The 17,603-nt window shown below is 33.3% G+C and overlaps 1 protein-coding gene across 2 annotated transcripts in view; it reads right to left on the reverse strand.

Annotated features, from left to right (window-relative positions):
* cntnap2a (contactin associated protein 2a) overlaps positions 1 to 17,603 on the reverse strand; it is a 352,125-nt gene that overhangs the window by 181,853 nt on the left and 152,669 nt on the right. For both annotated transcript variants that reach the window (XM_042752140.1, XM_042752141.1), the window contains exon 4: positions 2,723 to 2,870. In XM_042752140.1, coding sequence (XP_042608074.1) covers positions 2,723 to 2,870 — 148 coding nt within the window. The remainder of the gene's footprint in view (positions 1 to 2,722; positions 2,871 to 17,603) is intronic.

Below are 17,603 nucleotides of genomic sequence, written 5' to 3' on the forward strand. Positions count from 1 at the left end.
ATCAATTTGGCAATCATGACAACCAACGTGAACCATGTTGGAGGTTCATAGATGTAATTGTTTACACCTTGCTAGTGAAATTACAATATAATAAAAGGCTAGATTGAAATAAAAACGAAAAAAGAATACTCATGAACTAAAGCAAGTGGAATAATGACAATGCAATTAATTTACAGACATGACCTATAGGTGGCGTTCACTCTTTGAGCCACATTCAGATTTCAGGATGTTTTGACCTCACTGGAGACAGCTGCTTCAAAATACATCCAGTCATCTGGAAAGCATTTTTGTTTAAATCCATGATTTGCAATGACTGATACTTTTCAAACAAATGAAAATCCAGCAAAGCTGTCTCTGTAAAATGATTAAATAAAATAGCTTATCCTTTAACCACAACATCAGTATTAAGAAAGATTATCTCGTGTATGTAAATTTGGTGTTCAGTAAGTACTTTGTCTGTTTTTCCATGCACCTTGTTAGTTATGTGAAGTTGCAACTCTACAATACCACGCAAATGTAACCAGTGTCCAAAATTAACACTTTCAATTCAATTTAATTCAATCTGAATAACACTTGCAGAGTAAAAAACTTGTATTCTGTTATGTAAAAAAATTATGTTGCCAAAGGGAAATACATATATTATAAATTAAGTTATTAAACAAATGATAATAAATTCTAAACATTACATTAAATGTACATTACCAATGACCTACATTTATCAAATAACATAGCAAAGGGGCATAATTATAATATACATTAAATTATTATATACTATATTATTAATATTATTATTATATTATAAATTAATCATAGGAAATAACTTATAAACATGAAATTTTATATATATATATATATTTAATAGTGAAAAATAAACTAAAACACATTTTTGGAAAATAAAAAAAGTTCAAAAAGATAAAAAAACAACTGATGTGAAATTTACACAACACATTGACCTGAATACTTTGTAATAACTGATGTGAAATTTACACATTACAGTTTTTCTGAATCGATTTGACACATTCCAAACTCATTAACACATTGACCTGAATACTTTGTAATTGTCTTAAACAGATTGTACGTTTTCATTAATTTTATACAAATTACAAATCCTGCAAATAATCTTCTCAAAACAATGTGCGCAAAACTCTCAAATGTTTTCACAATAGTTAATACAACTTACTATGTCAAAACACTTATAAAGTGTTGTACTATGATTGCTGATAGTACAGATTTGTAATCCTACTGGGACAACTTCTGTTATTTACTGTAAATATCCAAACATTTTTTTCAGAATTTAAGTTTGAGATCAATCAGTTGGACAATCAAGATTATTTTGAATGGAACAGGAGCATTTTTGACATGGTGGTCCAGAACAACATCACCAGCCACAAAGGAAAAGGCCCGTGGAGATTATGAGAAAGGAGCTTGTCAATCATGGATTCAACCTGCTTACATTTTTTCTCCCATGATGCAAGCGCAGCAAATATGTAGTGTAGACAAAATGCAATGCAATTCTCTTCCAGATGCAAATGAAAGGCAGGATCAATAATTCAGGATAATTCATGTATACGGCAAACACACACACACACACACACACGCACGCACGCACGCACGCACGCGCGCGCACGCACGCACACACACACACACACACACACACACACATATATATCCACCTCTGTGCTGTAAAAGACTGATCTGTAGTTATCAGAATACTTTTTTTGAAGTTCTTGCTGCTAAAGGTGACACAAAAAGTTTTTAAGTTTAAAGGGGTAATTAGTTTTTAGTTTGGTGACAGCAGGTGTTGGAGAACAATTTTTATTTTGTTTAGATATACACAATATATATAAAACAAAACTCCCTATTGAAGAATTGCAATAAACATGTATTTTCATTAGATATTTGTGCATCTATAGCTGAATGTGTTTTGTAATCAATAGAATACACCTATAGTTTGATGTTAATATTTAATTTTAATAATTGCATTACTAGAAAAAATTGCAGTGCTTCATTTTGCAGTAAAGCTGACCTGTTTGGTAAAGATAATTTTGTGTTTGGATGGCTGTGTTAAATGTTTTGAGAACAAGTACATTGCATTGGAGAAAAGTGCCAAATCAACTGAGAAAAACTGTAAAAGGTTAAATATAAATATTGTGAAGACCTAGACATTTTTGTTTGTCTCAACTTTATATTTACCCCAAAACATCACACTGAAAAATATTCTGTTTGATTTTACAGTGCACAGTATCAGTTCTCTCCTCAGTTTTAGCAAACAGCAGGGTGTCTTACTAGCAGACATCTTTGCAAATCATGAAAACTTGGATTTGTATGGGATGGATGGATAGCTGACCTTGACTTTCAAAAAAAGTTGTGTCAGCCAATTTCCCTTAATTGTACCGGGATCTTCCCGAATACATATTGCCATCTTGCACTGCATATTAATCATTCTAGTGATGCAAAAAAGCTTAGAACCAAGTCTCCTCAGCATGAAAAGAAACTCTGAACAGATAAAACTGTCAGTTTTATACTGAGCTTAGCAAATGTTACAGCTATAATAAATATCAGGCTACATAATAAAAAAATAATAATAGTGCACAGTTATTAGGATGAAAATACCATCAGCCTTCAGCATCATATAAATAATTTCCATATGATGACATCTTTGCTGATATTTACTCTATTGGATGATACTGATGTGAAATGTGACAAAGCAGAGTCAACTTACAATACGGGCACCCGTAGATCTCGAACCTGAGGCCGATCCGTCCCTCTTCACTCCAGTCTAAAGGAATGATGCGCAAATAACGGGCCACAGTCGGGTTTTGCAGGTCATGCCGAACCACACTCTCTGTATTGGAGTTACCTGCAAATGCCTGCAAGACAGATGTGAAATATGTTACTTGACTTGTTTTGACTTAAAACTATGGAAGCTCATTTACGCCACTGAATAAAATATAAAACAAGGTAATAGTGACTTTTTTCTCACAATCCCAAGTTCATATCTGGCATTTCTGACTTTTTTTCTCAGAATTCTGAGACATAAACTTGCAACTGCACGAAAGTCAGAATTGCTAGATATAAACTCGTAATTCTTACAATTTTCTCGCAATTGCGAGTTCACATCTCGCAATTCTTAAAATTTTTCTCTGAACTGTTTTTTTATATCTCGAAATTCTGACTTTATAACATGCAATTGCAAGTTTATATCACACAATTCTGACTTTAAAACCCACAACTGTGAGTTTATATCTCACAATTATATATATTTTTTTACTCAAAATTACAAGTTAAAATTTTGCAATTCTGATATTTTTCTTATAATTGTGAGTTTACATTTCCTAATTCTCCTAATTCTTTCTTTTTCTCACAACTGTAAGCTTATATCATGCAATTCTGAGAAAAAAATGTGGGATGTAAACTCGCAATTTCGAGAAAAAAGTCAGAACTGTGAGATACAAAGTTGCAATTTCTTTTTTTTTGTGGCAGAAACAGGCTTCCATTAAAAAAAAAAAAAAAAAAAAAAACTTGCACAAATAAAACTCTTTTGCAAGTACTTCAATATCTACAACCATAAACACACTTCCAATAATTGCTTATTATTACAATAATAATAATTGTTAGTGATGCATCTTCCCCACAGTTTCTTGAAACAGCAGATTTGTGTCATATTTTTTCTAGTGTGGTTTTGAGTGATTTCATGAAACTCTCTACTGTCCTTTGTCAGAAGCTGTAATCAGCAAACGAAAAAAACCCTGAAGTGACATGTTGGTGGAATCAAGTTGTTCGGCTCTGTGGTTAACGTTGACCCTACGCAGCTTCTTGTGTCATGCAGAGCAAGAAATTGATGCAGTCGGCCATTGAGTGGTGGGGAACTTCAGTCGCCTGACAGACCATGTGGGATTGGCGATAAGGAGCTCAAGGCCACCAAATTGGAGTGATGCGGATTACAAAACTTGCACTTCCCCTCTAAGGAAACCACTATTATATGGACTTTATTGTACAACCGGGGATTTCTTGTCAGCAACATGCTGAACATGTCGATATTGGAGGCTCCATACGGTGGTCTGACTTTAATGTTTGAAGTGCTGATTACTGTTCTCTGTAGTGGCTGACTGGGGAGCGTTCACTTCATTTTTCATTGCGAAGAGAGAAAATTTAGTTGTTTTGTGAGGTTTCTGGAGACAGTGCATTATAGGTGGACCTCATGGGCACAATGAGTACACTAGTCCAACCCGATCTCATGACAATTCGTACATATTTTACAAGGTAGCTAATTTTTGCTAAATCGTACAGTATGAGTTCCCCAATTCATATGAATTTGTACGAATGACCTAACCCTAACCCCCGCCCTAAACCTACCCGTCACTGGGGTCTAGAAAACTCTTGCATGTAATAAAATCGTAGGAGTGAGGTCGTACAAATTCATACAAATTAGCCACTTTGTAAAATACGTACAAATTGGTTGTGAGATAGCGTTGGCTATTCCACAGAACAGTGGTTTTCATACACGGCTCCATAGAGGGCGCCACAGAAAAAAATTGTGAGAATATAAAGCATTTTACAACAGCCTTTGTTATTTGAAACTTACATAATTTAAATAGAAAAATACATATAAATTAATATATATATATATATATATATATATATATATATATATATATATAATATATATATATATATATATATAGTACACAATATTACCGTTTTTATTGATTGATTGATTGATTGATTGATTGATCAAATAAATACAGCATTGCTGAACATAAGAGACTTCTTTCAAAAACATAAAACATCTTAAATTTTTCCAAACTTATGACTGGTAGCAGACATATTCAACTGAAAGTGTTTCTGTAATACTTAAAAAAAATGAATACATAAATGATAATCTTGCCCCGACAATGTCACTGTGTATGAACTGTTTTTGCTCTCACTACATTTCATTGCCCTCAAAGGCAATAAATAAATAAATAAATAAATAACATCTTAAATATTCGCTGACCTATTTTTACTTTCATTGTGTTTAGAAAAGCTGATTAATCCGCATAAATCTGCATTACTTCACCCAGAATACAGGCTAAAAGTTTTTCCTTCTTGACCAGAATGACTCAATTCTGTCACAGTTAATTCCAGATCCAGACCTTAAACAGTCAGCAAGTGTGCAATTAGTTCCCCAAATGTGAAGTCACCCTGAGAGCTTTGCTGCCTGCCATGTTGTTTAATCAAGCACCTTCACAAAGGCCTGACGGAGATAGAGGATGTCTTTCATTAGTGGAGAGTCCGGGTTTAGGTGGGAAGCCAGCTGTAACTATCATAAGCGACACATTCACTGGTTTCCCATGGTATAATTAAAGTTGCTTTTACTTATTTTGTGTCAAAGCTCCTGGGTCTCTTCTTTCTTTAACAGCATTGAACAGCCATCCTCTCTTCGCACATTTCTCACTCTGAGAATAACAGAAAGACACTGTTCTGAACTTTTCTTTAGCAGAAATAAAAGTTGCCTGTCTAGAAAACAAACATGATGGAATCAATACAACAGCAAATTAAGTGAAGCACAGAAGAATAAAACAGGTTGACCTTAAAACAATTCATCAGACACGCAAGTGCTCTAACCATCATAACATGTTGGTTGTTCATGATCAACGATTTTCTCTTTCTTCGCTTGAAATTGTTACATGTATGAGTCAGCCATGGGTGGGAGTCTTTATATACCCGTTTTGCATCCTTCTTCCATGACAGTTTAATATGTAGCTGTTGAATAATGGTGGATTTGTGGACGGCTGCCAAATATAACATTAAGGTCTTGCAGTTATTGTCACTGTTGTTTCTTTTGTTATATCAAGAAATCTATTGATTTTGTAATATTTTACTTTAAGAGTATGGGGAACCAGGAAATCTTTTCAAGTAACCTTTCCTACTGAAAATCATCAGAACAATCCATTAAAGCTAAGTACATGACCAAAGCAATCTGAGAAGGTCCTAAATCAAAATTATAGTGAATCACGCAGCTGTCACACATTGTGATCTAGCACATTAATCTGTTTGAAGTTCATATCACATTTTGAATGGCTACTTATCATGCAAATACAGGTGCATACGTTGATGGGGTCTTAACTGATAAATTAAAATCTGTTAAATTCCACATCGTACTTACATATATAACATACAATATACTGCAGTTTTTTGCAGCTATATATTTACAATAATAATAAATGTGCATATAGATTAATAATAATAGTAATTATAGGCTTCAGTAAAATGATATACTGTGTATATATATATATATATATATATATATATATATATATATATATATATATATATATATATATATATATATATATATATAAATATTAGTTTTTTATTTATTCATTATTATAATTAAAAATACATTTACTACTACTGCTAATGAAATAAATGAAATAAAAATCAATATAAATAAAATTAATTTAATAAAAATAAAAATAACTGCCAATAATGTTTTTGATGTGGTTTTATAATACTTTAGAATTAATAATATTTCCCCCCTACAGTATAAATGTGTCTATATGCATGGAAATATACAGATGCTTTCATCTTTTTGCATTTCATACAATGTTTGGTTGCTGTAGATTATTTCATTTAACTGAATAATACTTAAGATAATATGCTAAGTTAGTATGATGCTGAAAAAACAACATTTTACTTCAGTGTCAAGGCAACTAGGTGATGAGCATCTTAAAGCGAACATTCGCGATTCACTGTGGAGACATGCATTTAGAACTAACTACATAATTGCAGCCTTGCTTAAATGATTTATGGACATTCAAATGCTTTTATGTGGAATTGCAATCACATTTTACAGCGGAATCTGCAGGACACCCGGAGATGTCTCACAGCCAGCAGAGTGAAAGCAAAATGTGATCCAGTATTTAAGGAACCATTATCCTCCAACCGAGGGCATTTGGCAGCCTCATACTTTTCTTGCCACTTGGGGTTGTCTTGACAGATGAGGTGAAGACCGCTTTTCTCTCGGAGACCAAGAGCACAGTCGAATCAGTCAAAATGCCAGCCATATGCATACTGTATGTGTGAAGGACTGACAGGGGCAGCCAACTCAATGACACTCTGAATCGGGGCACTTTAGCAATGAGAGACTCACTCAGGAGTAGAGTTCAAGGAAGAAACTGGAATGTGGATACATGTAAGTCTCCTCATTTCACTGTTTAAGTAGAGTAAAGTCTAACTCAAGAGTGAGCAAACGCTGGACAGAGTAGAAAATTGGCACTGAAAGTCTACTTTCTGCTAACACTTTCTATATTGTGCCATTATTAAAAAAGAAACTGGAAAGGTTTAAGGTCAAAACTAGTAACTCATTTCTTATTATATCCAAAAAACATATAACAAATAATGAAACAAGGCCAAAAAAAAAAAAAAATCAGGGAAAAAAAAAAAAAAAATTAACAGAAATTAAACAAGCAATTGATTTTATAGACACTGTAGGAAAAACAACTGGAGAAAAGTGTTACATTAAAAAGTATTAGAATGGGATTAACAACTAAAAAAAAAATATCAAATCATAATTTTAAAAAAATTCGGTTAAATTATTAGTAAAGTAAACTGGCCTCTCTTTAGAAATTCACCATAAAAAATATGGTGACAACTGTACTGGAATTATGAGATGGCAAAAGGGGTTGCACTGACTAGTCGACTAGTCGACTTTAATGCTCTGCCATGATGGTTTAAGCTTGAGGTGGACTAGTCGCTGGTCCTATAGAGGGTGCAAAAGGATAATAAATATTTGAATGACTTCCACATTTACGCTCTGTTTACAAACAGTTAAAATGACAAATAAATGCATACTCAGAAAGCGCTCCACAAGACGTGTGATTCTATTACTGGATGCTGGAAATTGAATTTCATCACATAAAAGTCAACTTTAAAAAATCAGATCATCACAATCATTCAACCCCTAATTTACACACACACACACACACACACACACACACACACACACACACACACACACACACACACACACACACACACACACACACACACACATATATAGACATGGTTTTATATATACAGTATATATATATATAATTATAACCACCATAAAAATAGAATGGGGGAAAATAATAAAATAAAAAAAAAACAACACCACCATTCACAAAAAAAAAACACACAACACAACAAAAAAATAAATTAATAAACATAACATAATAAATCACAGAAAATGTAACAAAAATGAAAACACCACCAAAATAAGAAAAACATATATATATATATTTAAATAAAATATTATCAAATGTGATGCACCACACAGGGAATGTTCTTATACTGTTTCAATAAATAAATAAATAAAATAAGAATTAAAATATAAATAAAAATAAAGTGGTAATTGGTAGTTTCTACTTCCAAAACAATACATTTGACAGTGTTTTACAAAAATAAAATAAAAAATAAATAAATAAATAAATAATAAAATCACATGCAATGTCATGTTAAGCCATTTACATATTTTGAATGTACAGAGTAGAGGTAACTTACAGTTTGTATATATTAATTGTTAAGCAGCTTTTTTTTTTGACTAAGTATAAATGTGATATAAATTATTGATGTAGATGGATTCAAATATAAAACTGTTGAAGTTGACTATAGGAAGACAGAAATACTGTACTTACAGTGTTTTATGTGAGGTGGTTGCCCGCCAACAGTCAAACACAAAGTCTAGGAACAGAGTCCTTTACACAAAAAGTTAGAGAAACCCTGAAAGAATATGTGCTACTAGGATGCAATTATATAAGGTGTCTGACTCTGATTAATCTGTACAATAGCCGTTGTTCAGCTGAGTTTGTTGCAGTCTGTCACAACTGCTTATATTCCGATTCAGAGCAGTGACCTGTTAAACCTTTTCCACTTCACTTATTTAGATCAAAAGTACCTTTATCTATGAATTTTTTGAATGCCACTGATATCTTGAAAGGATATTATAGTGAATTGCGCTGCACAGTATGTCATTATTAGGAAGACCTTGAAGGTCTCAGCATTGCAACAAAACAAATTAAGGGGAAATGGGCCTTACCACAAGTTGAATGAATTAGCTACACACATACTAAACAAAAGTTTGTGAAGTTGAAGAATACTAGAGCTTTGCACAGCGTGTCTGGGAGAAACAATAAAAATTAAATTAAATATATCATTATAATTAAAAATTCTAATTAAATGCAAATCAGTTAAAAGTCTAAAATGTAACACAAAATTAATGCAATAGGTTAAAAAATAAATAAATAAATAAATAAATAAAAGTATACTGGTATATATGTTGGATGTAATATGGACAAATTCCTTCCATGAATCCTAAAACACAAGCCCCCTTTTTGGAAGAGAGCAGGAAAATATAGTGTGTAAATTCTTGGAACGTCAAATGTGAAAAAACCCAGCAGTCAGAATGAGATGTGCGTAATGGGCAAAAACTCACAGTGAATAAAACAACTAAAGGTCTTTTCACACCACAGCAAGGGGTACGCCTCGTTTCAAAAGCTTTCTAAATGCATGTTTCAGCAGATTAATTGATGGAGAGGTTTCGCCTCCATTATGCCACATAGGGCTGTGGGACCACATGGGAGGAAGAATATAAGAATTCAGCGTGTGTTTATTCAGTACAAGAGACAGCGGTTCGAAGCTCATTCAGCATTGACTGCAGGGGCTGAGAAAGGGTATCAGTAATGTATGAGCCTCCAAAGGATCCATCAAAATTCAATTCACAGAAAGGTACTAGAAAAAAAAAAAGAAAAGAAAAAAACCCTGAACAGGTCGCACTCCAAGTTGGTGGCCTGAAAATGGTAGGGGGAAAAAGAAAAGAAAAATGTCCAGAAGTTTGATAAGAAAATGTCTTTATTATTTATTTATTTTTATCTACAACATCATCAGATAAAATCACATACTGCCTCAGCCAAGAAGCTGGGAATGCTAACCGATAGCTTTCTCCTGGTATTATGGACCTCCTTTAAGAGTCTAGTCTAGTCTTGACACAGTGGGGTACCTGCTATAGGCTAAAACACAGAGAAATGTCAAGCCTCTGGGGAGGGTAACTTGTAGCTTTCACTGAGAATATACTGTATGTGACATCTGTCATGTCACCTGAGTGTTCCAGCTCACAGTCGAACGAGGAAATGATTCACTGCTTTCTCATCATGGTCAATCAACAGGAATAAATCTTACAGTGTTTGCGTGAGACTTGCATGTTAAGCACCTTCCACAAGACTGTGGGTTTCTGTCACCTCTTCAAGCTATTGTTCTTAGACACAAAGTATTTTCCTTTCCCCTTTAAACACTGACAGTGTACAATAGCATTTTGTGATCTTAAAATTATATAGTGTTCCCTTTTCCACCGATAGAATGGTGGAAACTGATGCTGGATCGCATTTCCACTGTCCTGGGTTGAAAAAAAAGCACTGGCCCCTAAAACTTGCTGATCTCAAACCTTGAATGTCCAAATTAATAAATGTTGTTCTTTTATGCATTAATAATAATAAAACATGTTTCCTGAGCACCAAAGTAGCATATTAGAATGATTTCTGAAGAATCATGTAACAATGAAGACTGGAGTAATGATGCTGAAAATTCAGCTTTGCATCACAAAAAAGAAATAACATCATAAAATACAAAACAAAAGAAAACCAGTTAACCAAAATTTTAAAAAAATATAATAATAATATAAGAATAACTTTATTTTTAATCAAACAAATCTTTGGTGAGTATAAGAGACAAAACAAAAAATCTTACCAACCCCAACCGTCTGAACAGTAGTGTATATTTATGAAATTTGTAGGAGTCATGATCTAAAAGATTACAGCATTTGACAACACAATTAGTTATGTTTGTTATTATTTAGCACGCAATAAATTTATATTTATTATAAAAAAATGTACTTCTATCAATAGTCAAAATTTGTATAGGCCTATAACACATTAGCTAACAAAAATAAAACCAACATTTACTTACAGCATACACTGATTTTAATTTTTGTGATATATAATTTTTTATTTTATTTACAACATTTTAATATCAGACATACATTGGATGACAGCCAGAACATAAAAATTATCAGCTTACTTTTTTTTTTCCAGCCAGGATTCTAACATCAATGCCTCCCTTGCGTGTGTGTGTGTGTGTGTGTGTGTGTGTGTGTGTGTGTGTGTGTGTGTGTGTGTGTGTGTGTATATATATATATACAGAGCTGGGTAGTAACGGATTACATGGTAATCTGGATTACGTAATCAGATTCCAAAACTCAAGTACTTGTAATTAGAGTAAAAATACTTTTTAAAATACTCGTAATCAGACTACAGTTACTTTTTTGTATGGATTACATGATTACATATTATTTACACAATGGTAATAAGTTGTTTACAAATTCATTGATTCTCCTAAATTTCCTTATTTTTAACGTTTATATTTTTTTCATAATAAACCTGCCGTTTATATACGTTCATGATTCTTCAAGTTTTTCTGGCGGAGAGGGGCACGGAGGGGGGAGGGGTGTCAAAATCGCGCCTTTAATCACTGGATGTACTGACATCATTTCATAAAAAAAAAAAAACAATAGGAAAAATGTCAGTGTTCAGTGTAGCTCTGCCTACCAAGGACGAATTTGCTGTCCACTGAAATCTTTGACCTAGCAAAGTTATTGCTGGGAATTTCATGTTATTTCATATTTTTTTTATAATGTTGATTTTTCTTAATTGTTACTACCTTATGCACTTCAGGTGTTTTGAGATGAAATATTGGACTTAGAAATTGTCTTTAATATATATATATATATATCTATATATATATATATATATATATATATATATATATATATATATATATATATATATATATATATGATGTTTTTCATGATATAGTCATATACACTTTTAGAGTTTTTTTTTTTTATTAACATATTTGACCTAGCAATTATATTGTTGTGAATTTCATGTTTTTCAATATTGGTTTTTGTAATGTAGCTGTTTTCTAAATTTACTTAATTATAAGTAAATATGCTTTAAAATCATAAGATGGTGATTTTGTTTTATTCAGTGTTACTAGCAAACACTAACAGCAAGGTACATTAGTGTTTGTATTTGTAAGTATAAACTGTCCATACATTGCACTTTAAAAGAAGCTATTGTGGCTCTTGTTGGTGAATTAAATATATTTTTTGGACTATATTTTTTCTTTGTATCTGTCAAAATAGTACGAGATTAGGCTAATTCAGTTCATGTGATATCAAATAAGGGTTAGCACAAATGTAATCTAAATGTAATCCAAAAGTAATATCAGAGTACGTTACCAGAAATGTGTTGTAATCTAAGAGATTATATTACTGACTACAAATTTTGTCATGTAATCTGTAATCAGTAACTGATTACAATTAATAAGTAATCTACCAGCTCTGTATATATATATATATATATATTATACTGTGTATATATATATATATATATATATATTTTATATATATATATATATATATATATATATATATATGTATATTCATATATATTTAAGACAAGACTGTAAGGATCCACCCACCGGCCCAAAAAGCGGAATCCAGCGGCCTGGTCAAAGGTTTAATGCGTATTCAGTCTTTTATTTGCGCTTCTGAATTTATCAGGATTTAGTTTGAATATTAGTCTAGCTCCATGTTTAATCTGACTCCAATTTCACGTGATCATTAAATTTGGGCAATATTTCTATCAAAAACTGATCACAGATATCGATTGTTTATTAATTTAGATATTTGAGTATTCTGAAAATCCCATACTTTCAATTATTCGTTCACTGCAGACCCGGTATCGCTTTAGAAGTAACATTTCGGCCGATTGAATGCTCTTCCCGGACACAAACTCATCAGTCTGATCTTAAACACTGGATGCAGGGTAAATATCTACCTTTAAGTCGGTCGCACCCTGCTTACTCGTACAAAAAGCATAGTTTTTATAAATTTACGAAAACTGCAACTTATTTAAGACAAGTTAGTCAGAAATCGAAATTGGACTCAATTGATGTGCCCCATGCTCCATCTATTAAACCTTTTCCGGAATGAACAATCCTGAACACAGATTTGAGGTAATACCTTCGCTTTAATCTACTAGTAATAAATGAATTAAGAATAATGCAGAATAAATCAAATATAACAATTTATTATCAGTCAGGTAAAATTTGTTATCATGCCAATTATATAATGAAAAATAATTTAGAAGCCAATTTTTAAAGGATAATGTAATTGTAAATCACATTGTAGTTGTGTTGCAACTTTGCTTCTGCACAAAGACACTGCAGCCATATTGGGAACGGCCAAGTGATCCATGCAGAAGGCACACAAATTTAACATAGTCACACATGTAACAGTTATCCTAATTTAAGACACATGGGCTAAAATGCATAGCAAAGCACTCAGGTGTTTTAGAGAATAAACTTAACTAGCCAATGTCTACATGTAGTAGCACAAACAACTATACAGTGTGCTCTGTAGGCACAATGTGTTTAACCACAATTACATAATAGTATACCTGACTTCAGGAAGATACATAGTATGGAGCATATGAAATAGACTCCACACTACGGGCTTTCTGGCTACAGAATCGTGCAGTAGTGTTTTGTCACTTCCCTTAAATACTCAGACCAGAGAACAAAGAAATCTTCAAATCAGTTGTAAAAACATAAAAGACCTTTTGGTTTTTTAGGTTCCCGCGATCACATCAGGGTCACACCTGGCTGGAGATAAACATTCTCAAAGACCCCTAAAGGGGGACACACCCCCTTCTCAGCAGAACACACATCTACAAAAGTTTTCAATCTTTCTGATAATACAAGTGACTACTGTGAAATTGAGACCATTTTACCAATCGCACAAAGACCTTTAAAATGATACCAAACATGAAAAGTTTAAAATCATGAATCCTGAAGATATAGTAAATGTTTTATGTGAGCGTAACAACTTTTAGTTGCCTGGACCATGTGCCCTGGGGGGAAGGATGGGGTGAAGGTACCAAAGAGCAAATGGTCTTTCTTCCAGATCTTCCTATCTGTTTGTTTGGCTCCACGAGGAGATCAAAGCCCATTGTTTTGGTGCATCTGCATTTGCATTGCGAGAGTTCCTGAAAGTCTGGCTTCACAAAGAATTCATTTCATAAGGAAATAATTTCACTCCTTACAAGACTACTAAACAAAACAGATCTGAGTCATTATTTGGGAAATTGCATGTTGACATTAGCGTTGCATGGTCAAATTGGACTATTTATGGAAGGGGACTCAAGGCTAAAGTATATAGTCAACCACAGAGTATGGAAATACTCTCCATATAAATCCATAAATCACATTATTTTCTGGCAAGCAAGACAGCATTAAGTCAGAACTGTAAATTCCAGCTGGGCAACATTGAAGATTAATAGTGTATGTACAGCACTGAACCCTAGGCTATGGAGTTAAAAAGAACAAGGTGAGCCATACTTATAAAATAAAGAAGACACAGAGAGGCATGGTGAACTGCGGCATAAAGGTTTGAAGATTACATCTGTCTGCTCACAAGTACTCATGCAGTAATTGAAGTCATTTTAAAAATAAACCAGGACGGGTGCAGTTAAATAGAGTGTTTAATTGTCTTCAGGCAAGTGGGTGTGAGATCAGGTGGAATTAGCTCAGGGTTTCATGTGCAAATAAATTTACATTTGTTATATACAGGCATGCTTTTATTAAAGATTCAGCACACAACACAAAAGTCATAGCTGGGATAGTGTTGCTTTCTGTTAGTCAATCAGCTATGAAATGGAATACATAATCTCTTAGGGATCACTTTCAAAGACGTCTGGATAAAAAGGATTTCAGCAGCATTTGCTTTCACACATATTTGATTGGCATAAAGTTGAAACGTTATGCACAAAGGTCTTTGCAGGCATCATCAAACAAGTCAACAAAGGAAAATTCACTGAATCGGTTTCATTCTTTAGTTGTCTTTGAAGCTGAAGTATGCTTCAGTTAGTAAGTTTATTTGATACTAAATGCATCTTTCCATATTTGAAAAGACCACAATAATTATTTCACAGTCTGCCAATCTTTGTCAAGAATAGATTCATACTTGAGAAAGAGATTGAAAGGCTGCGAGATAATTGGTCTGGAGGTGTTTAGACTAAACTGACTGAACTAGACTTCAGCCTTGAACATACATAAGCCTAGGCATCACCAAGTAAATATATACTTGCTTTTGAACATAAATTCCTAATAAACAACAGAATCTAAAGCAATATAGCAGTGTTAATTTATTGGTTATGTTCAATGGACTAATTACTCTAATTACTGACTAGTTGTTCATATGACAACATGCAATTGTTGACAAATAATAAACTCTTGTTTAAAAAGAACACACTGTATTCTATAGAAAACAAATAAAACATAAGAATACATTGGGGTAGGGGTGGGCGATATGGCAAAAATATCATATCACATTTATTTATTTATTTATTTATTTGTTCAGAAATATCACGATTCACAATTTTATCACGATTCTTTTTCATGTTGGTATTACAATTTTGCAAGTTTGCAAGCATTACAGCCAAACTAATTTCCCTATTATAAAGGCAAAGCCTTTCAAGGTAACAAAATATAAAAAAGAATGGCGGATATTTAGGCTAAAGTGGGCAAAGATAAAAATCATTGACATGATTTTATCTTTGTTATTAAAAAATAAGAACAAAGATACACATTACAAATACACATAATATACAAAAAGAAACAGTGTTTTATTTTAAGGTACAATGGGTTTATTGAGCACTAGCATTCTATAAATTGAATGAACAAATATAAGAATAAAACACTTACAGATTGATTCCTATTAAAGCAACTGTATTAAAGTTTTTCAGTCAAGAGTACTGAGTGATTTTTCCTCTGTGTTTTGTTGTTTTATTAAAATTAAAGCAATATTTCACCCAAAAAGAAAAATTCTGTCATCTGTCTGTCAATTCTGTCATAGTGTTTTATTTTTATACCATCATTTACTCACTTAAAAGTTGTTTTAAACCTGACTGAGTTTCTTTCTTCTGCTGAACATGAATGCTGTTTTGAAGAACATGGAAAACCAAACATCTGCTGGTCCCCAGTGACTTCCATGGTATTTTTTTCCCCTACTATCAAAGTCAATCTAGACCAGCTACTGTTTGGTTACACACATTCTCCAAAATATATTCTTTTGTGTTCAGCACAAGAAAGAATTTGATAGCTACAGGTTTGGGCCAACATGTGAGTAAATAATGACAGAAATGAAATTTTAGGGTGAACTATCCCTTTAATGACAGTCGGCAGCATGTTCAGTACTGTCCCTTTAAGAGCTGGACGCATGTACTATACAGACACACATCGATCTTTCTCTCAACTGTTTACTTTCATTTTAGACATAATCAGTCTATATGTAAACCTTGTGTGTTTTAACACCTTGTGTGTTTTAAGTATAAGCTCAAAAGATAACTTAGTCCAGTAATAAGGCGCTGTTTAAAACACTCTTTATAGTGCACACTCCTCGTACACCACCCTATAAAAAACAACACATAATAATAACGCGTGAAAGAAGCGTTTAACCGGCAAGGCTTTAAAGCACATGCAAATAATGTACTTTTATGATTGCGAATAAGTGCAGTGTCCTGTGAGAGTAACCTTACCACTAAATTAACACTGATGTGAATGTATGTGGCGTTGTACAGTATATTGAGTCAGAGGCATGTACCAGAACTGTAACTAATTGAATGTGTGCTGTAGCATGATACTACGATATTTCTTCAAAAGCAGATCGTGGAGACATTTTTATCATCCACGATCAAAAATCTTCATATCGCACACCCCTACATTGGGGGTATTTTATTGGTTATTGTCCAAATAGTGTGGACAAATTTTTGACTGAAAACTTATGGCGGGACACTCAAAGATGACATGAGACAGCGAAATAGCAAAAGACATCCTTCTGAATGTGTTTGTAGCAGAGTTCATGAAAGGAATCAAACTTAAAGCAGGGGTTCTCAACAGGGGGGTCGTGGCCCACTAGGGGGCCTCAGTGATATTCCAGGGTGGCTGCGAGATGGCTTAAAATTCATTTAAATATAATCCTATAATTGTTTAATTTCATTATGAATGTGTTAAATTAAAATGATCAAAGCACGGCCTCTCTCGTGTTCCGTGATTGATTGTTTCAGACTCGGCGCAGCAAGCCTCATCGCACTATTACATATAGACTGAATGGCAGCTCAAAACTTCCAACCGCTGCATGCAAACTACATTTCTCGGCTGCATGGAGCAAACCGTCGCGCTAATGTAAAGGTAAAGATGAGTACAGTAATAATAACAAACTTGCGCGTGCCTAATGTATGACACTCCTGTATATCAGAGTCATACATTAGGCACACATTATTGATTTACAAATTATGCATGCTCTCGGAGGTCTGATCCCTATTGTATTTTTACGTGAAATTTCAATATATTTACATAGTTGTCCAAATGAATATCCTGAGTGTTCCGTAGAGGAAGATCTTGTGAGGCTCAGTGCTGTTTATGCACATATGAGCATCAGACGCACTCTGACAGAGGAACTGTTC

The sequence above is a fragment of the Cyprinus carpio genome, chromosome B24, assembly GCF_018340385.1.
Source record: "Cyprinus carpio isolate SPL01 chromosome B24, ASM1834038v1, whole genome shotgun sequence".
NCBI classification, from domain to species: domain Eukaryota; kingdom Metazoa; phylum Chordata; class Actinopteri; order Cypriniformes; family Cyprinidae; genus Cyprinus; species Cyprinus carpio.